At 40.1% G+C, this 25,142-nt stretch overlaps 1 protein-coding gene across 1 annotated transcript in view; it reads left to right on the top strand.

Annotated features, from left to right (window-relative positions):
• LRPPRC (leucine rich pentatricopeptide repeat containing) overlaps positions 1 to 25,142 on the top strand; it is a 312,777-nt gene that overhangs the window by 180,028 nt on the left and 107,607 nt on the right. The window contains 2 exon segments of the mRNA XM_029593332.1: positions 9,953 to 10,077; positions 18,343 to 18,449. Coding sequence (XP_029449192.1) covers positions 9,953 to 10,077; positions 18,343 to 18,449 — 232 coding nt within the window.

The following is a 25,142-nucleotide window of genomic DNA, read 5'->3' as shown; positions in this document are numbered from 1 at the left end:
CAGAAACTGGTCATGGGGGTGTGACTGGTATGTGTGTGTGTGAGAGACAGAGACTGGTTGTGGGCCCTAAGGAAGAGGACCATGAGTACAGAGCTTCAGCCACTACTGCTTCTGGTGTGTGCTACTGGCCTGCATGGAAGAGGAGTAGGAGAGCTGCTGGAGGGGATTAGTAAAGGTGGCTTTTTAAGTTTATTTTTCTTGATTGACTGCCATTTTAATTACTGAATATTATGTGATGTGTCTGCTGTTTTGAAATATTTTATTGGTGTTTGGAGAATTTTAAATAATTTGAGTTTTTAATGGATATTATTCTGTTCATAGTTGTTGTGAAACATTTATTCTGCTTATTAGTATGGTTATACTATTATTTCTGTGTTGGGATCTATAGCTGCTTGGCTAATTCTGTTTTCCTGATAGGAGGTATATTGGTGTTTAGGGCCTGATTTAATATTTGTAGTGATGCCTTTTCATAGGTAGGGTTGTTACTGTTTGAGTGCATTCCATAGTACAGGTGTAACTGTGTGCGGATTAGTTTATGTGCATTACTGCAGATCCTGGAAGTATGTTAGGTCGGTTCTGTGTATGTGACCAAGGTGAAGTATTTTACTATATCAGTCTTATTTGTTGTGTTGTCTCAAGAGGACATGCATTAGTGATAAACTGCTGTCTTTTCATAAGTAGGGCTATTGACACTTCCAAAATTTAGGAGCACACTTGCCAAGAGAACATCTATTCCCTCCCTGGTGACCCTCCAGCCCCAATCAGTCAGCACCCAGAATAATGCCCCAGGATTTCTGGAATAAACAAAACTTTTAATTAATTTGCCCTGAGATGTATATTGCTTATATACTGTCCTTGGAGGCAGCAGTGTCTTCTATCCAAAAAAGTTATAGAAATGTCTTCATTTACACATGGAGTGGTTTATTCAGTTGGTTTTTTTGGTGATAACCTGCAAATTCATCTGTAAATTACCTGCATGATGCCAGAGCACACAAGGATTGCATGGAGGGTGGTGTATTTTATTTGTGTGTGTATGCTGTTTCCATTTTTTTGTTGTGGGTGTGTTTGCTGTTCCTACTCGGGGAACTGCATCCAAAAACAGCAGTAGATTAGCCGAACTGCACAGGGGAAGCTAACCTGCCTTTCTGCTATACTTTTATAATTTCTGTTTATGTGGAAGAAAGAAGGGAAAAGACAGTCTGTGGTTAAATAAAGCAGAGCTCGCTAACTGCTGTCAGGTGCATTAACAAGTCAGCAGAGAGACAGATCCGGAAATGTAACATTCAGATAGGATTTTCACTTTTTGAGGTTTCTAACAGTTTTTCGTTAAGGGAGAAAAAATAAATCTCTCCCACCTTTGCTTATTCAAGCCTCTTTAAGATGGGTTTTATTCAGACTCTGTCACACAGAGTTTCTTTCATCACACAAAGCATTGAATGCTGCCCATTTCCAGAACTCTTCTGTTTATGCTTGAAAAATGTAGCCCGAGAAGTCAGATTTGTATCAAACTGAAGTTTTCTGGTTAATGTTTGTTTGTTTTTTTTTTTAATATATGTCAGTAATTGTTATATCTGAAGTGTGAAGCCTACATCAGGCATTATTGAAATCAAGCCGAAGTGGATGAGAGCAGGACTCGGCGAGCAGGCGGCTCTTGTTAGCGAGCCCTGCAGCTCATCTCACGGTGCGCTCCGGGTCTGCCTTTTACCTCCCGGCTTCACAGATTTGGAGATTATTCTTTGGAAGCTATTTAAGCCTTTTCTTTCCCCATTCCCAGAGCTTCCCCTGTATACATTTTTGGTGCATGGCAGTTTGTACTGCTGTACCTGCTATGAGCTGTGAACCACATTGGGTAAAATATTTATTGCTTGGAATTCTCCCTCCCTTCGTTGGTGGTAGTAGGTAATTTTTTTTTTTTTTTGTAAAGGTTATAATTACTGTTTATCTCGAACACTGGAGAGTTTTTTCTTCTTGCCAGCATCTTTGCTTAAAAGAGATCAGAGCATTAAGTCCTGTATGCTTTCCTGCAAGGTTTGAAATTCCATAAGCGCTGCTTAGAAACTGTGGTTTCGCTCTTTTTTTACTCCCATTATTGCAATTAGGAATTTAGCATCATCAGTGGCACAGGACAAAAGTGGTTCATTTTGCCCGAGGGGAACAGGACAGTGATAAGATGATTTTTTGTCAAGGATCGTTGGGTCGTAATTAAGTTACATTCATAGCGATTGCTTTTTGAAGGGTGATTGGTAAATGGCAGGCTTCATGTGCACAGGACGGACAGTGTTCACTGGGGGTTTTTCTCCCTCTGTCAGAAAATCCTGTTGAGCCTGATAATGTAAATGTGGCATTTTGTTCTGAACAAAAGAGCAGGGAAATGAGCTATCTTGTCTAATCATTCAGTTGTTTAACACCGACTTCCAGTTTAGACTTAATTGGCTGGAAAGCACTTGACATGTGAAGTTAGTGCTGTTCCGAACGCATGTTTGAGTAAATTTTAAAGTAAGTGACAGCTAAATTGTACCTAGGGAAATTACAAAGCCTTCAACACAGTTAATTTTTTGGGGAGGATTAGTTGTAATTGCAACACCAGTCTCCTTGAAGATTCCTCGTTATAGCTGATGAACGGAATGGGGGGGGGGGGGGGGCGAACACATTTAGCTTTCAGTAGCCCCCCGTTTTCATAACAGAATAATTTTTGTGAAGCTATAACTGTTCCCAAATTGAATTTCCCCTGCACTTAATGTACTTCATGTTTGCAGAGGGATTCATTTCAAAGGGGGGGGGGGCTACATTGTTTTGGTGTTTGGGGGATTTTTTTTTTTCATTTTATATTTTTCTTCTCGGTCTCTCCGATTCAGGAAATTTGGCACGGCAGTTCGTTCGTGCCTTGCTAACGTATTACATTAAAGAGGAAAATGTGTAGCACAAATAGTAAAATAAAATTACAAAGTATAGAAAAACAGTAGCCAGGACAATTCCAGGATTCTGGTGATGCTTAGTCCTCTCTCTCTCTCTCTTGTGATTTTAGGTTTGAGAGCTTTTCAGTCAATAAACCCCTTTGGTGAATTGCCACTTCACTAAAGCTTTATGCATAATGTTGCAGCACTTCATTCCAATTAAAATCAATATTTGGAGTCTTATTTTTATTAAGCAGACTCTCTGGTTTGCAAAATTTGTTTATCACAGGTGTAAAAAAAAAAAAAAGGTTAGATTTAGCACCGCACCCTTGAAACTAGAGGAGTAATTTGTGTAATTTAGAAAGAGAAAAAAAAATGGCAAAACATAGCCCATGATGGATACTCGTGTTGGAGCTGTGAGTACCTGAGACAAACATGGCTTGCCTGAGACTAAGAGCTAGAACGGTGTGAGCAGGGGCAAAGACCGTGATGACTGCTGCGTCCCCTGGTTTGGGGACAGGAGGATGGGCATTATCTGCTTTTAGGCTGCTGAAACTATACTATTTTTAGTTTGCTGAACAGAAAAAGATTCTGCAAAGGGATAAACACTAAAAGGAGATCATTTTCAAAGGACTTCTGTGGGCAGAATGGTGATTTTTCTGCAGGAGCGATTTTATTTTACAAAATTGCCTGCCCGTCATGCAGGTAAACTTGCGCACGCATATCATGTTTGCACAGAAGTTTACCTGGATTGAAAGGGGGTGGAGTTGGGGGCGGGATTTGGACTGCATTGTAATATTTGATCATACGTAATGAAATAAAAAAAAAAAAATGTGTGCGCATCAAATCGATGTAACTTTTCTCTCTGGGTTAATTTGGCAGGATAATTTGCAGAGCGGACTTGCGCGCACAAATCTACATGAAAAGTTGGTGTAACTTCCGTGCAGATTTGTGGCACAAGCTCTTTAGTATGTTTGAAAATAGAGGTGGATTTTCAAAGGGGGATTTATGCACTTGAAACCTGGTTTACACGTGCAGATCGCCTTCTGAAAATCAGCCGGGCACCGGTGCATGTAAAAGCAAGTGCGCAACTCGGTTCAGGTGGGTGAGGTGGGAAGCAGCAGGGTTAAGGAAAGGATTTGCGTGCATACTTATTTCAATAGTATGTGTATGAATCTACCCGTAGAAAGTTACGCAGGCTCTGGAGCAGGTGCAGCATCATGCATGCCTGTCAGCACAAGTGCTGGGGACGTGCAGACTTTCAAAGCGGACTTGTGGGCGTCTGTCCTCTTTGAAAATTAATTCTAAAGAACCGGCAGAATTTAGCCCTGTGCAGCCTGTTTGAAAGTCCCCCTCATAGTGTGTGTGTTTGTCAAATAAGCACATAAACAAGTGTTTACATAATTGGGAACTTGGAGTAGGGGGGGTGGGCAAAAGGGGACAGTGAGGATGAGATTTTGCGGGGTGCTGAAAAGCTATCAGATGAAAAGGTGGTGTAAAATGTGCATGAAATAGATCACATTTAAATTCAGTATTTAACCGCATCTACCCTCCCCCCCCCCCCCCCCCCCCCCCCAATACGAAGCTGCTAACAGGAGTTATGGGTTTCTGGTGACTGTTGTCCCCTTACGGATTAGCAGCACCAGTAGAAGCTCTCAAAAACAAAAGAATGGTTGGACATCCAACATGCCAGGTGAGCTAAGATCCCAAGCTGGCTGTGCACTGGAAGAGAATTCCCCTCTGGTTGCACTTGCTCAATGTCCTCTTCTGCTTGCAGAAACCATCTCTTCAGTACATAGGCAACCAGTCTTCCCTTGTAAGCTGTGCATGTTTGAACACACACGAGTCATGAAACAAACGCATACAAGAAAACATAACACACACAAGAACAGGGAAATAGAATGGTGATTCAGTTTGTACACCGCTTCTAACAATTTGCACACAGTTTTTTTTTTTGCGTGCCCAGCTCACCAAAAAAAAATTAGAGGGAACATTTCAGGCAACAGTCCAAGCCTGCTGTTGCCTATAAACATGATCACCAAACCTATGCCTGATCTGCATGGGGAACATCCAGCACCACAGCCAAGCCGCAAGGCCAGCCACAAAGGCTCTCTCTTTTGTTTATTTATTATTTTAAGCACAGTTTGAAAAATGTAGTTGATGTACATGTGTGAGAGGACGAGCTTTTTTTTTTTTCCCCCAAACAATTCGGTTTTTTTATGTGCCAGTGATAAGAAGGCAGAGCAAGCCCTGTAAGGTGTCTAATTGCTCTATTTCATTAGAGACCCCAGATTTATTTCCATCTGCTCCTTGGTGGAGATGAGTGGGGAAGCAAGGAGGATCGAGCATGGTAAACCGTTACACGTGCTGTTAACAGGAGTAGTATAATTCTTCCATTCTACATATTACCCTTTTGCCTTTCCCTGATTTCTAACCATCTCCCTCCCCACCCCCCATCTTTCACTACATGTGGTATCTCCAATAGCACACATTTAGAGAGCAGAGGCTATTAACGTGTCTTTCTGATTGACACACCAATTACGTATTAATTTATTGATAGTTCTGACCTAAAACAGTCACTTCAGTGTTGTGGGAATAGATCTGAGCCAGTTCAGTTGCATTTTGCAAGATCCCTCTGAAACGATGAAATTTTTGTCACTGGAAAAAACCCATAATTTGTATGCTGTAATTTCGCTCTTCCGTAGGAAAAAAAAAAATTACTAGGGGTAGTCTTTGGTGAAACAATTTTTTTTTTTTTTAAAGATGTTAACTGAACTTGCATCTAAAGCAGAAGAAAATACTGGTTATGTGTGGAGCTTTACATCCATCCACGGTTGCTACCGTAGCAATTCTCTAGTATGACAGTAATCTAGCCTGTCTCGTCTGTTGCTTTTATTTAGCTGCAACATCTCCTTGCAGTTTTGAAATTAACCTGTAATTTAGTCTTCACCCCAAATGACAAAAATTCAAATGACTCCGTGGGGTGCCAGAAGATGCACTGTAAACAGGGCTTAGTAAGGGGATAAGGTAGGGATCCGTCACGTTAGGCTCATTTTCACTCTTTGTCAGTATTATTGCAATAAAATTAATGTTTCTTCTGCATGTATATTTTACTTTTTAGTACAACCGCAAATCTTAATCAGGATAAAATAGTAATTCAATCCCATGGCAACGTAATTTTTTCCCCCTCCCTTTTATGTAATGGACAAAAATGTGAGGAGTTTGACAGTAGAGAATGAAAAGCTTTTTAATTTGTAGGCTGGCTGAATGTGACAAGGAAATTTCCTTCTACGAATGCTGTCGCTACTAGTGGCTATAAAGGAGAAAAAAAAATAGTAATCAGGAAGTTTGTCGGGCATTTTAAAATCAGTTTTTGTTCTTAAGGGTTTTGGTTTGGTTTTTTTTGGCATTCTTCATGTGTATTCTGGGCCCACACAATTGACATTTGACTCTAGCTCCCGAGGGAGGGTGAGGGAAACTTTCACCCAGAACTGACTAGGGATCTGAGATATCCCCACTAACTTCAGGCCTGTGAAGCTGCTGAAAAGTTGTGGAAGCTTCTCTTTATATAGCATAGCCTCTAGTTCACTAGATGACCTTTTGTCTGCTTTAAAGTGCCTTTTTTTTTCTCATGGTCCACAAACACAGTTAACCATTAAAAAAAAAAAACAACCCAGAAAAAAGAAAATTACTCTGTTTGCCTAGGAATGTATTTCATAATGGCAAGTCATAGTGGGGCACATCTTGGGAGGATGGGCTTCCTTGTATTGAACCACTCTAGGTACTACAGTTCAGTCCACATAGAAACAAGATGGCAGAAAAAGACCATATGGCCCATCTAGTCTGCCCATCTGCCCAATTAATTTAGATTTATAATTCCCATCACTCCTTTAGAGATCCCCAGTATTTATCCCATGCTTTCTCGAATTCAGATTCTGTTTTTATCTCTACTACCTCTACTGCATCCACCACTCTCGCTGTAAAGAAATATTTCCTCAGATTATTCCTTAGTCTCTACCCCCTTTCACCCACTAATCCCCCCTACCAAAAAAAAATCCTATAGATTTCTGAGGATCAACTGCAGGTGGCTATAGCCTTTGGCTACCCAGGGGTGTCCACAGACTGGGAGAATCTTAAGCTTTTTACTGATTTGTGCTGTATTATACGTATATTCTTGAGACCATCAAGTTTGCTCAGCCAGGGCCAGATTCAAACCATTGCACCTGGCACATGTCTTCAGCATTTTTCCACCAGAAAAAGTGAAGACAAGCCAGTTCAGTTTTCCCAGCTCAGGAAAACTTTTTCTGCTGGCCATGTATATTGGAATCAGTCTCTTTCTGTGGTTACATAGGTGGGCTGAAGGAAGACATCAATCAGTTAGAGCATCTCATCCTCTTTTAGCCTGTAGTACGAACGAATATTGGGAGTGGTCCTTTTTTTTTCTGTTTTTGACCCTCAACAGTAAGAATTAATATTCTTTGTGAGCCACTCTGCTTTTGGGTTAGAATGCAACAGGGTTGACCAAGTGGGAAATATGCTGTTGTGTATTTTGTTACTGAAAATATGAGTCTTTTTGTGTCATAAAGTTCTTTGTGCTGTCTGTGTTAGAAGTATTGCATGCAGCTTCTAGCAGTGCAGTAGCGGGGGAGTTCAGCTTGCTCACAGAAGTCTGCACAGGTAATGGAAACCTGGTGTATCTGTAGAGAGCAATATTCCCAGGAAGCAGGACGCATGTGTGTGTGCACTCAGGTCATGACACATGGCATGTCAAGAGAAAAGAAAATAGGATAGTGCTTCAAAGAACACTGTGCACAGATTTGTATACAAGAACTGTTTTATGCTGCACACACATCCCACAAAACATTAGAGGGAACATCATTGGTAAATAGTAAGTGGTAGCATAGCATATATATATATAGCATTGGTTATCAAAATAGGGATTACAAGTGGTTTCATTTGGCAAAATTTTAATTGTAGTATATTGTACTGTAATTTTAAAAAAGCTACTTTTCCTATTAGTCCATTTACAAATCATCTTCCCTAAAGTTCACTCTTCAGTGGTTCATGCTGTATTTTTTTTTTAATTTTTATTACTATTTATTGAATTTTACTTTCTAACAAAACATCTACTTTGTAAAAGAAACATGATGTTGAAAAACAGTATTCATAAGAAACAACATAAGGCAATATATATTGCATCAGCATTGGTCCCCAAATAAGTAAGTTAGGGGGGAGGAGAAAAGAAAATTTTGGAGAAAAAAAATAGCAGAAACAAGTCAAGGAAATGACTTAGCCTGAAAAAGCTGTGTTCACTATTAATTAGATGGCAAATTAGAAACTCCAATGGGATCAACATTTTCTTGGAATTAACAAAGGCTTTTAGATGTTCTGGTACAAAGAATACAAAACAATCATTATTATACCTGACAATACATGTGCAAGGATACCTCAGAAAAAAGGTCGCACCTATCTCCTGTATTTCCTGGCACAAGGCCAAGAATCCCTTTCTTCTTTCCTGAGTCATTTTAGAAAGATCCGGAAATATCCTCACTTTTTGACCCATGAACAAAGCATTAGAAATTTTAAAATAACTTTTCATAACTAAACTCAATCATATTCTGTAAAATAAGAAACCAATAAAGTGGTTCTTTCAGAAATTTCATAATTAGATGATTCAAGGAAAGTGGTCATATTAACATCCAAGGTTTGATTTTGATTAACTGTTCAAGATAGCAAAAAAAAAAAAAAAACCCAAAAAACTTTATCAAAGGCGGGGGTAAAATCAGAGGAAAAAGCTAAAATGTCTGAAATATATCTTTTTAGAGTAACCCGAGGAATTTCACCCACTACCCTTGGAAACGTAAATTCAAATGTCTCCGTTTATTTTTTTATGTATTCAGTTCTTCTATTCAAAACATTACAGTCCCGAATGATAGAAGCTTGCACTCCTTTAATTGAATTGAATTCTCCTTCCACCTCCTTGATCTTTCCCGTCATCTCTTGAAATTGAAAAAGATTGTTCTTAGCCACATTATCAACTTGTTGAGACACAGCAGTTACCTTTAAAGCACAAGAGGAAAAGGCATTTCCAAGATTAATCATGAGATCCCAAGGGGAGTCTAATGTGATGACTGCCGGCTTCTCCGGAGAAAAGATGAACCTGCTGGACTGAAGACCTGGGGGAAAAAGACAGGCTCCCTCCTCAGACATGGAAGAAACTGTCATGTCCAAACACTCCAGGGCTGCCTCCAGCTGCAGGCTGAGGCACTTGAACAGGGCTGCCAAACGCCGAAGCTCCCTCATTCTCAACAGATTGAATGACCTCACCGTCGATATGTCTGCTGTTGCGCCCTGTACTGCAGGCGGCAAGCGGTCATGTAGAGGGCTCAAGGTAAGCTCTCCAACGTTCGCCGTAGCAACAGGACACAAAGCCCTGTAATCCAGCATGGGCGGCAAGCACTGTTTGATGGTCAGCTGCCCCAAGAGAGGTATAGGCTCCGAGGGTAAAAGCCTAACCTTGCCTGTCCGTTTAGTAGGCATAATGTCGCCTTCTAAACAATACAAAAGCAAAATATTTATTTATTTAGCACTTTTCTATACCGACATTCATGAATAGACATATCACATCGGTTTACATCGAACCAAGGTTAAACAAATTATTATTACATCGAACAAGGGATACATCGAACAAACATCGAAGAAATAATGCAACGAAGCAACAGGGGGGCAGAAACAGACTAGTGATCTAGCTGCCATCTTGGCTTCTCCCCCATTCATGTTGTATTCTTGGTTTACTTATGTGATGTTTGCTTGGAATGTTGATAAAGATTGGGCATAACAGTGCCATGATGGATTTAGACTGATGATACAACTTAAACAATAATTGTATGGTTTTAACTACTTATGGAATGTCTTAGAAAGTAAATTGCTAATAACCGCTGCGTTAATACAGTGAAATAAAGAAAAGTTTAAGAAATGAAAAAGTGCAACTCCAGTTATGCTTTCTTGAAATTTTAAGTTAATGAAAACATTTTGTTTTTATTTTGTAAACTCTTAAGGGGCGATGTGCCTGCTGCTTTGGAGGCTACAGTGGACTGCTACAAGAAGTACAATAGCATGCCCAGACTCCATGACGTGCTCTGCAAACTGATAGAGAGAGAAGACACTGACCTCCTTCAAAAAGGTGAGATGGGATACCACCAAGTTTTCCTTCTCTCGATCTTTGAAGCCATATTGCTTACTCAGAGCATGCAAATTACATGTAATTTACTTTGCTTCAGACTGTAGCAGACGCATAGCCTTAGTATGTAAACCATTGGTTCCTCTGCACCCTCACCAAACTGTGTAAGAATGAAAATCATTTTCAATGTATTATTATATCTTTATTGTATCAGATGCTAGCAAAGTGATGTGCTGTGGTAGATAAGATGACACATTCATTGTAATCATGTTCCGTATATGTTTACCATTATTATTTGTTAATGACAATATCTGTCTGCCCTGATGTATATTCTGGGATCCCAATGTGTCTTTTGTCCTGAGCAGGAGGAAGGAAGAGTTTAAAAAAAAAAAAGGACAGGAGGATTTGCAAGAGTTGGAGAAGGAGGAGGGTGGACGGGGGATAGTATGAGCGATAGAAAGGGTAGGTGGGAAAATATAAGAGGGAGAAGGGAGTGGGGAATAGGTACAGATGGAAGATCATATAGGTGGATAGGAGGACCGGCAAGAAAAACTAAGACAAAATGCAGGACACAGGAAAAAATGGTGAAGAGGGCATTCAACTAGCGGCAATGGTATAAAATGATTACAGAGATATACATTTTCCTAATTGTGAAAATCTTGGGAAATTGGAAATGATTCCATCTAATGATTTATGTTTTACACTCGTTCATGCCAGTGGGGAAAGGACCTATTGTAACCAAAAGAATTTAGGCTCGATGTCCTTAATGTCTCAGGAAGCAATACTGACATGGAACACTAGTTTATAATCCATTATTTCTTTTGAAATCAATAAAAGATGCAGTATTAGTGATGAAATTTAGTTTTATAGCATTCAGGTGTTTCTTGTATAATCACAGCACAGACATAGTTGCTCATCAATTTTCCATCAATAAGCAGGGCTGAATTAGCCATGACGTGGGTGACATAATCTGGCGGCACTGAATGAACTCTTCTAGCTAGTAGAGCTTTTGGCTCTACTGAGCATCTGCAGGAATTCCCCCATGGGCATCACCTCATGAGCCTCCTCAGTCTTTTTTCATCCGAGTACAGCACAGACATATCTCTATCTCTCTATTTTTCTTGTTTTTTTGCAAATAATTCCAATTGTTTTTCTTCGAAGTTGCCTTGCTGCCTGAAAAGCACTCACAACAGTACTTTTCAGTGCTACCATAAAAACAAAAAAACTTTAAAGTACTTGCCTCCTCAAGATCTCTGGCAAAATGGCCATAGTAAGTAGGTTCAAGAATTGTATTTGTGGCAAAATAATATGTATTACAGATGGACACAAACTCTGCCACCATTGTGTGGGACCGGACCATGAGCAGGCCAACTACTATAATTGTGGACGGATGTCCCCCATGTATACAACACACTAGAGCTCATTGATGCACGGAACTCGTGCCCTGTTGACATATGCACCATTAGAGCCATTGAAATATGCACCAATACATTGGAAGCATGGTAAGTTGGTGCCATTGAAGCAATCATCGAAACATCCGGCACTGTCGAAACATAAGACAGTGCAATTAAAAATTAAAGCCTTGATGTCAACAGCATATGAATCTGTGGTGCACTCAGTCCCTTGATCTCCGAACTATGGAGAATCTCATCGAATTCCCAGCACAGCTATATGCAGGGCATCCAAGATCAGGAGTGAAGGAGGAGTGAAACCTCTACACTCTCCAAATCACCAGAGCCTTTACACTAGTAGATAGTTAGCAGAAGGCTTATACTTGGAGATGCCAGATCCCATGTGTTCTCTGGTGCATCTTACTTCTAAAAGGCTTCCAATTCAAGAGCAAGAGCCTATTCTAGTTTCAAAAGAAGATATTCTCCCGCCCACTCCAGGTCAGAGGACAAGTCAGCCACTCGACCAAATAATGGAGATGGTGAAAGATTTCTTTGGCTAAAGAAAAAGAAGGTGCTTTCCAGCCTCTCTTCTCCAGTATTGCTAGCATACTCTCACAAGAGGAAGTCCCTGTATCCCCCAGTTTGAGTAATTACACCATCAGAATCCCTGCTAGAATATTCTTCACTTCATTCACTTGCAGCAGAATCTAGCCGTGCAGAGTATATGCACAGGTTTATTCCCCTCCAAGGAATCCCCCCTACCCCAAGTCACCATGTTCATCATTGAGGTGCTAGATTAGTGGTCCACTACCTTTAGATTCTGAAATAGGATCAATGGAAATCTCATCTGACCCACTATTGGAGCTTCCAGAACCACCTTCCCGACGGAAGACCTTTCTTACTCATAACTTTTGGATAAGTTAGGAAAAATACTTACCATAAATGTGCTCTTTAGATTCAAACAACATGCAGACACTTTCACCTATAAAGCCTAGCAGTTTGAATCTTATTGCAATTTTGGAAACATCTGAAGAAAATATAGTTACTCTGGCTACTTTATTTCCTTTTTATTAGAATCTGATAGAGATTGGATTCTTAAGATGTATTTTTGCCATCGTAAATTTAAAAGTACAGATTTTTCCAGATCTTGCTAGACAGACACAGAAGAGGAGAAGACAATTTCTGTTATTGAAACCCCAGGTTCTTCAGCTTGGGGCTTTTTTCCTTTTAAATTTCCCTGTAAATGTTAGATATAGTATCGTGATGTTTCTTATGTTTTCTTCCAACCATCTCAATTAACTGCTTTCTTGAGTAATAAATGTGGGGTTAACCTAAGTTCATCTTTTCTTGGATAGATGGAGCGAGATTGTCCAGTAATAAGTCCTCTTGTTGTAATAAGCTTCCCTCTTTATGCTAGTGTTTTCTTTTGTGGTTTTTATTATTATTATTATTATTATTATTATTTTCCTGGTGTTGTCTATTGGATCTCCTTTTTAAGGACTATGTTAATGTGACTTGATATTTTCTTTTTAATCTGTAATTCATATTCTTTTTAATTATTGTATGTCACATTTACTATTGCTATTCAAGTGGATTCTTGAATTTTTTTTTTTTTTTTTTTGTAAATGCATAAATAAAAAAAATAATTAAAGAATCCTCATGCAGAGGTCTTTGGTCTCCTCCAAATTTTGGACACTCCAGCAGAATCAGCAGCTATCCTAGTTCACAGTATCCTACAACAGCTACAAGTGAGAACATGGGAAAACCCAATCTTCTTTTTCCCAGTGGCAAGAAAGTTGGACCTCAAATATGGAATACAGAAATCCCCAAGATTTGGATGTCCAATTATCTCATCATTCTGTTGTCATTGAACCCTCCCTGAAAAGAGCAAAGAAAACAAGCATTTATTCAAATACATCACCATGGAAGGATCTCGGGTTGCTTGATAATTTTGGGGAAAAAGTTTTTGAGCTCCTTGCTAACTGTACGGATTTTTTTCTCACCAATTTTATATGATATAATACTTGCACGACTGTATACAAAAGCTGAATCCTTCCTTCAACCTATTGAAGGCATACATCATTATTCACAATGGCTTCTAAACACTGAAGAATGCATATGCCGCCATCTTCAATCAGTCTATGAATCATTTGATACTAATTCATGTACCTCAACAGCTTCTATTGGGGCATAGCGCATGGCCTCATTGACGGCCAGCAGCCCATACAACAAAATTTTATGACAACTTTGTGGATGTTCCTTGTCTAGGGTAACACCTGTTGGGAGAAAAGCTCAGAGAAACGGTCACATAGATAAGAGCAAAATTTAGTGGTCCAATCCTTCTCAGCAGGACCTAAACAACAATTTTCTCGGAGGCGCTCATATGCTTTTAAGAGACCATACTTCCAGTGACACCCCTTCTGGCCATTTCAGTGATGTTGACTCCCACCTCTTCCTGCTCAACATCAACAACTTCCAGCTTGTTCTCGACAACATGAATGCCGTCAAGCTAAAGCAACGCAACAAGCCCAGTCCAAACCTGGAGTGAGTTTTTGATAACTTCACAGGTCCATCAGCTGCCCTCTCCAGCTAGGGAGAGAATCCAGACTTTTCTGGAGAAGTGGCACAAGTTAACCAAAGTTCACTGGATTCTCAAAATCGTGGTGTTAGGATAATGTTTGCTTTCTCCCAGTTACCATTTCTTCCTAGTTGTTTAGCCTTCAATCTGGATTCATCTCACTTGATGCAGCTCCATCTGGAACTGGAATTGCTTCTTCGGTAGAGGGCAGTAGAGCAGGTCCCCTTGCTTTCCAGTATGGACAGGGATTCTACTCCTGATACTTTCTGTCCCCTCAAAACTATGGTGGACTGATACCCATTCTGGATCTTAGAAATCTCAACACAATTCTTCCCTATATCCAGAAGAGGGAATGGATGTGCGCTCTCAATCTGAAAGATACATATGCCCACATATCCATTCATTCCACCCACTGGCATGATCCTCGCTTTACAGTGAACTCTTCCCATTATCAATGCAAATGATTCCCTTCAAACTATCAGCAGCTCCCAGGATCTTCATCAAGTACCTGGCTGTAGTAATAGGGTACTTATGATGTTAGGGAATCCAAGTCTTCCCATAACTAGATGATTAGGTAGTCATGGCCAACTCCCAGAGGGTGTATTATCTCCCTGCAAAAGTCAATTCAGCTTCTACAGAAGTTAGGTTTTCTGGTGAATTTTGAGAAGTTGAATTTAGTGCCACCCCATAAAATACAATTTATTGCGCATGACTGGGTTCATTATAGGGGAGAGCTTTTCTTCTGTCAGAACAGGCAAGCACTCTGAAATCACTTGTTTACAAACTATTGAACTCATGACACGCGACTGCCAGAGAAGTCCTGGTTGTATTAGGTCATAGGGTGGCATCCATGCATATAATTCCATTAACCCACCTCCACATTTGTCACATGGGTCACATGCAATAGGGTTTCTGCTGTCAGTGGAACCAGCTAACTCAAACCTTGACAACCAAAGTTCAAGTATTGAGGAACGTGAAACAGGAATTGCGCTTATGGCTAAACCCTTGCATTTTTCAAAAAGGAGTTCCATTCTATTTACTTTCTTATTAAGTAATATTAGCAGTGAATCCAGTGTGGGCGCCCACACTGGATTTTTTTGAACCCAAGCGACTTGGTTTCCCATAGACATTTTCACATCAACCTACTAGCATTGAGAGCGATCAGATGCATGCTCTCTACTTCCATGCACCTCCAAGGGAAAAGCATCTAATTCAAACTGACAATCAAGTGACCATGTTCTAAGAAGGTGAATTTTCAAAATTTGTACATGTAAAAATCATTATATACACATGCTATTTTATAAACCTCAAAATACACCTATAAGAAGGGTCTGCAAGTAAATTTGTGCATATATATAAAAAAGGGACAGGCCAGGGACATTCTGAGGTGGGGGTCAATATTTACGCATGTAAGTTGCTATTTTATAAGCAATTTACGCATGCAGATTTGGCAACTTGCTCTATTTCTGGAGTAAGTGATCGTAAACGTCTTAAAAGTGAAATACTGTGTGGATGGGGGGGGTCCGGGTGAATTGTGGGGAGTTGAGGCTGAAAAGCCAGGAGGATCTCTGATCTGCAAATAGACTGGGCGAACTGGTAGACTAATTAGTAAAACTGGTAATTTCCTTGCCATGTGCATGTTAGAAAATCTCCCTGCTACTTGGATAAATAGGAACTTGTTCAGATAATTGTCGCTACTTAGATAAATTGAAACCTATCTGGATAAATAGAATATGTATTTGCATTTTGTTTTACATGTTTGTGCATGTTGCAGGATATATTTATGCATATTTTATAACCTGCATGTATCATATACATGCAAGTTATAAAATACAGGAGAACATTTTTGCACACCCATATAGACACATATGGGTGTGCATGCAGCTGTTTGAAATTTATTCTCTATGAGGCCGATATTCAAAAACAGCTGAACTCCTAGATTTATGCCTCTAAATTAACTTCCTAACTTAGGCACCTATTTTCAGCCAACCTTAGGTTCCTAAATTTTCAGCTGAAAATTCACATAAATTTAGGCCTGCTATTTATTTGCCTAGATTTAGGATCCTAAATTAGGAGCCTAGTTCTGAAAATGAGTGCTAAACTCCTAAAATTCTTTCCCCACCCTTACTCTTCCCCCATAGCCATCTACTTTTTAGGTTCCTAAATTTAGGATTCTAATGAAACTAGGAGCTTAAATTTAGGAACTTAGTCCTAGTAAATTTTCAAAAGGGCCAATTTAGGTGTCTAACCCCAAAAATTAGGAGCATAAACTCTTTAAAAATTGGCTCTACTATGACCAAGCAGGGAGGCACAGGGTCATGAACTCTCTGCCAAGAAGCGATAAAGGAATGGACATGTAAACATCAAGTTATCTTGCAAGGTATCTATCTTCCAGGGACCTCCCAACACATTAATGGTTCATCTCAGCAGAGTTTTCTATCCACTGCAACAGTCAATAGACTATTCAGCTTATGGGGTCTTCCAGTAATTGACCTATTCGCGTCAGAACAGAAAGCTGGAGAAATAGTTGCTCCATTCTAGCCAGCAAATTCAGGTCAGCTGAGGATGCTTTCCTGTTCAACTAGAATGCAGATCTCATTTATGCTTTTCCACCGATTTCACTGATAGCCAGAATAATGCGAAAAGTGCTAAAGGGAGCTTGACTGATTCTCAAAGCTCCAGTGTGGCCCAGACAGATTTGGTTTGCATATCTCATATAATATTCCTGCAGGCCTCCTATTCATCTGGATACCTTATTAACTAAAGAAGAACAAAGTAATTTCCATCCAAATCTCCCATCCATCAACATTACAGATTGTATGTTGAATGCTCAGTAATCACAGCTCTCTTTTTGCCCAGAGAAATTGAGGACATAATAGTGGCTGCCAGGAAGCCATCAACTAGAAGAGCTTAAGGCTTTAAATGAAAAAGATTCTCCATATGGTGTCAACAATAATGCCTTGGATCCATTCTCACATGACCCCAAACATTTATTAACCTACTTGCTATCTCTTTTTGAATCAGGCCTTGCCTAATTCAGAAAGAGTACCTCAGTAGAGTACATTTCAGTGCCATAGCGGCTTACCATATTCAAGTTGACAGTAAACCTATATCATCTCATCTGTTGGTATCAAGATTTTTAAAAAGCTTATGACAAATTATGTGCTATGGCATCTGAAGTTCTTTCCCAATTAATGAAGCTACCCTTTGAACTGTTAGCTTCTGACTTTAACATGGAAAGTATTACTTTTTGTAGCAGTAACATCAGCCAGAAGGTCAGTGAACTTCAGACATTAATGTGTTATCCACTGTATATATAATTTTTTTTACAATAGGATAGTGTTCCGTACCCACCTGAAGTTTCTGCCGAAAGTTGTATCAGCTTTCCATATTAATCAAGCTTTTGTATTACCATCTTCCCGAGGCCACATGCACGTGAAGCGCATTATACCCTAGACTACAAAAGAGTCTACTACAAGAGAAGAACTCAGCCGCACCATCAGGCTTGTGACTCTTTATATCTTTTGATCCTAATAGACTAGGTACAGCAGTCATGAAACGTACATTGTCTGAATGGATTGCAAACTGCATCCAAACTGCTACACATAGCAAGCCTACAAACTACACCCTCCATCAAAACTCATCAAGTTAGAGCTGTGGCCTCATCCATTGCTCATCTGAGAGCATTACCTCTCGAAGACATCTACAAAGCTGCAGTTTGGTCATCAGTACACATCTTAATGACCCATTACTTTCTGGGCAACCTCTCAAGGAGTGACAGTAAATTTGAACAAGCAGTTTGGCATAGCCTGTTCACCCAGTTCTCTACTCTCCACAACAGGGTTTGGGTTGCTTATTCAGTAAAGGCTCCACTGCAACCCTCGGCTTGGGACTCCCTACATGTAATGACTAATTCAGCCTTGCTTATCAATGGAAAAAGCAAGTTTGCTTTACCATAAATGTTTTTTTTCCATAAATAGCAGGGTGAATTAGCCATGCTAAATACTTACCCACCTCCCTGGAGAGTCAGCTAACTAGCTAGATTTAACTCTGAAATCAACTGAGGAGGCTGTGCAAGAATTCCCACAATGGTCAGTAGAGCCAAAAGCACTGCTAGCTAGGAGAGACTGTGATGCAGGATGAGGTCACCCACATGTAATTGCTACTTCATCTTGCTATCTACAGAAAACAATGTTTACGATAATCAAATTTGCTTTACTGTTTACAAAAGCAATCATATTATAGCTCCAGAAAACTTTTTGGGTAATCCGTATAATGAATGATATTTTTTCCTTCTAGCAATGGACTTTGTGAGTCAAGAACGAGGTGAAATGACGATGCTTTATGATCTCTTCTTTGCCTTCCTCCAGTCAAAAAAGTACAAAGAGGCCAGGAAGATCATTGAGGTGGGTTTATAAGCACGGTACTGCAGTCACACAGCTATGTAGACACTTTACTGGAAAATGTTACATAGAAACATAGAAATGACGGCAGAGAAGGACCAAATGGTCCTTCTCTGCCGTCATTTCTATGTCTGCCCAGCAAGCTTATGGTACTGTCTGCCATGCTGTACAGGATATCCCCCCATACTTGTCAGTTTCCCAAACTGTAAAAGTCCGGGCCCTCTGTTACTGTCTGAATCCAATGTCCTGCTACCCCTTGCCGTTGAAGCAGAGAGCAATGATGGAGTTGCATTAACGGTATGTAGGCTTACTGGTTAAGGGTAGGAACTGCCGCAACAGCAAGTTATCCCCATGCACTCTTTTCTTCATTTCCCTTCTCTAGTTTTTAGGGATCCACGGTGTTTATCCCATGCCCCTTTGAATTCTTTCACTGTTTTTGTCTTCACCACCTCTTCTGGAAGGGCATACCAGGCATCCACCACCCTTTTTAACCTTTAATTACATGTGTTCTAATTCACGTTAATGAAATTCTGTCTTAATAATGAGGGGGGGAGGGGGAGAAGAGAACTTGGCCAGCTATGGAAATATTGCTTTAGGGATCAGAAGAGGCAATTGCTTGTACACAGAATTTGGGAGAGGGGGGATTTTAACTTTGTCAAATGTACTGTTCATTAGCAAAATTATATTTGCATATTAAATCTCGGATTGTGGAACAATTAAATTAAACCAGCATTCCTGGGTGTAAAGTTGCTAATCTGCTTTCCCAGGGAATTCTTTGTTGTGCTTAGCAGCAGTGCTACTTAATTTGCTGCATGCTCAGATTTATTTGTAATGCTTGTCTACAAGTTAATCAGCCAAGCAAGTGCTGCCTTCTCCTGTTTGGCATTTCATTTAGCATTTCTTGTTCTTTTTTTTTTTTTTTTTGTACTATGGTAAGGAGCTTATAGGAAGGAAGTGGTAGGTGACAAAGTTGGTCTGTTTGGGATTAGTGTAGTTTATCTAGAGTTGATTGAAATTTTGTCTACTGAAATTGATAAGTGAAAAAAGCACAGCTGCAGAGTCTGCCTAGGTACTGATTATTTTATTCTCTAGCTTTTTTTTTTTTTTTTAACATTGCAGGGGCATTTCAGTTGTTAATGCTACACTGGGAAAACACATTTTGGAAAATGCAGGCTTTTGGTACAGTTCCTCCCTTTTTTTTCAGAAGTTGGGGGAGCGGTGAGCATGTTATAAATATTGGAAAAACAATTTTTATACCAGGTAAAGCTAAATATCCAAAATGTGCATTCTGTACTCTCTAGTGTACGGTGGGCTCAAAGGTCTTTCAGATTTTCCTGGTAGATTCGGAGACTGCTAAAAACTACATTGAAAATGCATAATGTTGGGCAGAAGGGCCAGATAAACAAACGAAAATCTACAGTAAAAATAAACCTTTTGTGCTGCTGTGGGGATAAAATAGAACTGCAACATACATTGTCAAGGTCTCATTGTGGGATGTGTCACAGGGTATCTTAAGTTGGTAGGTATTTTGTTTTGTTTTGGGGTTTTTTTTAACATGAAGTTTAATCTGTCTGATTTGGCAATGGTTATAGCGTAATGGTATCCCCAATGGCGTCTGGTGGCTAGCATCAAACTCCCCACCCCCATATTACACAGGTTCTCAGTATCAACGAAAAGACATTGGAGTTGCTACATCAAAAAGGGTCAAAAAAATTAGACTAGACTAAACCTTCACAGACACAAAATAACACATCGTAGAGAAAATGAAGGTGTGATTATAAGTGTTGGGGCTGCTAGACTGGCAAAGTTAGTAATATGAAATGTTAGAAGACTCAGCATAAACACAGGCAATCACACAATCGGGACTGTCTGTCAGGTTGCGCGGAGGACCTAGGAAGCCAGAAATTTGGGCATCAGCTACTCTAGTATTGGTAGCTATTTAATAGGGGGATTCTTCATTCTGCGATGAGTACCGCGGAATAATGAGCCACTATCGCCCCATAGCACCAACGTAAAGGGTGTTGTTGTTTCCGGCGCTAGATTTCCCAAACCCCACCCTAAACCCTCCCCTTTCCCTCATTTACATTTTACCACCGCGATGCTGTAGTTATCGCATGCAGTAGGGCGTTATTGCGTACGATGACACCACATCGCATTTTGATAAATGACCCTATAAGTTAGGCTGTGATGATAGCATTAAATTAACAGCTGGGTCTATCTGGCAGGCTTTAAATGCAGTAATATCTAGAAGTCACAGGAGAAATAGCAGGTCTAAAGTTAGCCAGCTAGGTTTGAATATCACTACTTATCCAGCTAAGCTGGCAGATAAGTTATCTGTCTAAATGTCTTTTGGTATCTACTTCCTTGAAATAGAAAGCATTTCTATGACTAACTCTTGGCTTTACCATATTTGAGTTGCCGAAGCCGCCCTTACCTATGCTGTACTCACAGGTGTCCAGAAATTATATTCCATACCTTTATAGATGTATGTTGGGTAACTGACCATGGTTTTCTTTTGGGGATTGAAGGTAAAATTAAAACAATCATTTCTATCTTGGAGTAAGCTGAAAGATTGCACCCTTGGAAGCTTTGAAACAGAGCAGCTCTTTGAGTGTCTTCCATCAATCATGTTTTTCTGGCTGGGAGCTAAATAAACGTAATTGCTCCCATTTAGCTAGTGTTTCCTAACCAAACAGGTTCACTTGAGGGTCCAAAGAAGCAGAGGTGAGCAAAAGGAACTCCTAACCAATATTTCCATTACTCATTCTAGTCTCTCTCATATGTTTTTATTAGAAATTTTAGCCTTGTGCTTTTGGCCCAGCAGTGGTCAAATGTAATTTATAGGACTCGTGATCTGTAACCAGGGAGCCTGACTTTCAAACCTATTCATGCTACTGGATTAGCACACGAATGTGAACGTGCAGAGATTTATCCTAGTATTTTATAACACTGCAGTGGTTCGTTGCATGGTCAGTTAAAATGCAGCATAGTTTTGCTTTGAAAGTACACTCGTGTGTTTGGTGGGTGCGGATATTTGCGATGCAATGAAAGTGCTTACTTTCTCTTCCTATTTTAAAAACACATCTGTGAACCCCCCCTGATTTTCATGCAGAGGCAGGTGTATTTTATAGTATGCACATTTACCATTTTGAAAATACTTGGGCGCATACTTGAAATCACCAGTTTGCCGATACGTGCACCAGTTCACCCAATCCGCCACCAGTTCACCTGCACCCACTGGCACTTCACTCTGAACCCCCACCAGTGCATTCAGACCTCTCATCCAAAAACTACAGACCACAGGCAAGCCCGTTGTCAATTGTGCTAGTCAATTAGCAGATGTAAAACTGTATTAATCAGTTCCGTAATTGATATGCGTATCTCTTATAAAACAGCAGCTTCCGTGTCTGCCCCAGAATGTCCCCAAAGTGTCCTTTTTTGTTTCACTGGTAAATATGCTTGCAAAACCAAAAACCCACACAAACTTTGGAGGTTTATAAAATAGCATCTATGCAACTGCATGCTACTTGTGTGCGTATGTGTTGTTTTTCCACACTTTATCCCTTTGAAAATTTGCTCAGTAGCCCCCTGTTTGACAGTTATTTAATGTTCGTATACTGCCTTTTTTGGGACTGCTGCGTCTTAAAAAGACTTTCTTTCCCTAGAGGATGCAGCTGCTGTGAACCTTCTGGTTATGTATTTATTTCTGCCATCTGTACTAGGGTCCATTTGCACCGTCTCAGCTCCTCAGTGCCCTGAATGCCTGCTTATTAAAATAATGCACACGATGATTTGAGAACATGTGATAGCAACCGAAAAACAAGGTATGGGAGAGCACTGAATGCCTCCTGTCAACTTAGAAGAAAGTTGTGTTAGTAATGAAATGGCTCATAAAGGATCATTCTATGGAACTAGTGTATTGTGAAACCATATGTTTCACTTGTGAAATTCACACCTAGCAAATCTTCCTTTATTCAAAAATCTATCTAAAAATATATATTTTTTTTTTATTCAAAAACATCACTACTTTGATATAATGTTTGATTGGCCACAGCTCGTGTCTCAACAAAATCCTTAATGCAGCTAATAATTTAGACAAATTAAATGTCTTTTTCAAGGGGAAAAAATTGTCAGTTATTTCTAAAATATAGCCTGCCTGGCTTCCTTCTGAGAGTTCACAGCTCTACTCAGAAAACTTCCAGTGCATGCCAAAATACTGGCTCTATGGTTTCACAAGCTGCTGGCCCTTTTATTGGATATGTAAGAGGATTTTCACTGCAATAACTGGGCTAAATAAAAGGAGGTAAAGGGATTATCGGTGAGAAAAAATCCCTAGCTAGCTGTGAATGAAGATCTATGATGTCACATTGTCAGCTGGGCTAGTTCTGATGACCTGGAGATCCCAGTGTGCAGGATTTTATTTATTTATTTAGAGCTTTTCTATACCGGCATTCGATACAATCACATCATGCTGGTTTACAGTTAACGGGGTGTAAAAAGCCTTGAACATTTAACAAGTGAAGAGGAGCAAAAATGTTACAATAAAACAAGGGTGCTGGAACTAGGGGAAGAAGAAGACAAAGCCAGAGTAACTTAATAATAAGATGAGCAATTATTTACATTGTGCTGACAGTCACTCAATAGTTAATGTGGTGTTTCATTTAGGTTCGGGAAAGGCTTATTTAAACAGCCAAGTCTTAAGCCTTTTTCTGAATGTTAGTAAGCATGGTTCCTGTCTGAGATCAGAGGGAATAGCATTCCATATAGATGGTCCCGCTGTAGAGAAGGCCCAGTCTCTGAATGCTAGATGATGTGTAGATTTGGTTTGGGGGACATGCAGTGATCCTCTGTAGGCTTCTCTGATGGGTCTGGATGAGATATGTAGTCTGAGCGATATTTGAAGATTAAGAGGGGCTTGATTATGGATGGATTTATGGATGATGGTGATGGACTTGTGAAGAATTCTGAAATGTATTGGCAGCCAGTGTAGATTTTTAAGGATGGGAGAGATGTGGTCTCTTCTAGTATTTGTCAGGATTCTGGCTGTCGCGCTTTGGAGCACCTGAAGAGGTTTGATGGAGGAGGAAGGGAGACCTAGCAAGATAGTTACAATAATCTATCTTGGAGAAAATTATGGCTTGAAGGACAGTTCTGAAGTCTTGAACGTGAAGGAGTGGTTTAATTCTTTTTAGTACCTGCAGTTTGTAAAAGCAGTCCTTGGTAGTGTCGTTTATTGTTTTTAAGTTCAGACGGTTGTCGATTAATACTCCTAGATCTCTTGCTTGGGTGACGAATAAATTATATGGTGCACTTTGTGTGGTATAACTGTTTTCCGGGGAGATGAGGAGGAGTTCAGTCTTAGCAGAATTTAGTTTTAGGTTTAAACTAGCAAGGAGACGGTTAATCTCTCGGAGGCAATTTTCCCAGTGCTCGAGTGTTTTAGTAATGGATTATTAGATGGGGATCAAGATTTGCATGTCGTCGGCGTATAAGAAGTTTTTTAGTTTGAGGTTGGTTAACAGCTGGCATAGTGGAAGAAGGTAGATGTTGAAAAGAGTGGGGGATAAGGAGGAGCCTTGAGGAGTTGTAGCGGGAGGATTCTTTATTGTTGATTCTGACCTTGTAACCTCTGTTACTGAGGAATGTTTTGAACCATGTAAATGCAGTTCCTGTTATTCCAATGTCCGACAGCTGGTTGAGGAGGATGGAATGGTTTACAGTGTCGAAAGCCACCGAAAGGTCAAGAAGAATCAGTAAGAAGGATTGTCCTTTGTCCAGGCCCATGATGAGGTGGTCTGTCAGAGATATGAGTAGGGTTTTGGTGCTTAAAGCCTTACAGAACCCGTATTGTGGGGTACAGTATTTTGTGATCCTCAATGTAATCGTAAAGTTGCAAGTTGACTAATTTTTCCATAATCTTGGCTATAAAAGGAAGACTGGAAATAGGGCGGAAGTTATTAGCATCTTTTGGATCCAAATTCGGTTTCTTTAGGAGAGGTTTCAGAGAGGCCAGTTTAAGGTAGTCTGGAAAGATGCCCCAAGATGGTGAACAGTTTATATCAGCCAGGGGTTTGGAAATGGTGTCAGGTATTAGCAGGAGAAGTTTAGTTGGGATTTGGTCGAAGGGATGGGAGGAAGGTTTCATTTTCTTTAGTAGCGATTGGATCTCTAAAGCAGTGGTGGGTTCAAATGATTCAAGTGAGATTCTTTTATCTAGTAGATGATAAGAGCTAGTAGGAGAGGTGGGGCTGGGGGGCAGGCGCGTTAGGAGGTTGGAGATTTTGCTTTGGAAGAAGAGAGCCAGTTCATCAGCTTTGGATTGAACTTGGTCATTAGGGATAGCTGGTGCGTTAGTTTGTGTTAGTTCGGATACGTAAGAAAATAGTGCTTTAGCATCGAAGATAAGGTCATGAATCTTGTGAGCGTAGAAATCCTTTTTTGATCTCAAGGTAGAGCTCCTGTAGTGGTGGAGAGCACGTTTGTAGGCGGATAGTGTGCTGGGGCAAGGGGCTTTGCGCCATTTGCTCCCTTTCTGTCTGAGAATTTGTTTGAGTTTTCGGAGTTCGTTGGTGAACCATGGTTGTCTTTTTAGGGAGTTCGGATTGTTTTTTTGTTGCTAGAGGACATAATTTATTTGCCACTGTCTCTGTGATGTTGCTCCAGGATAGGAGGGCTGAATTAGGATCTGAGAGGTCT

This window comes from Rhinatrema bivittatum, chromosome 3 (assembly GCF_901001135.1).
Source record: "Rhinatrema bivittatum chromosome 3, aRhiBiv1.1, whole genome shotgun sequence".
Taxonomy (NCBI): Eukaryota; Metazoa; Chordata; class Amphibia; order Gymnophiona; family Rhinatrematidae; genus Rhinatrema; species Rhinatrema bivittatum.
Note: the sequence above shows the minus strand (reverse complement) of the source record. Positions and strands in the feature narration are given on the sequence as shown.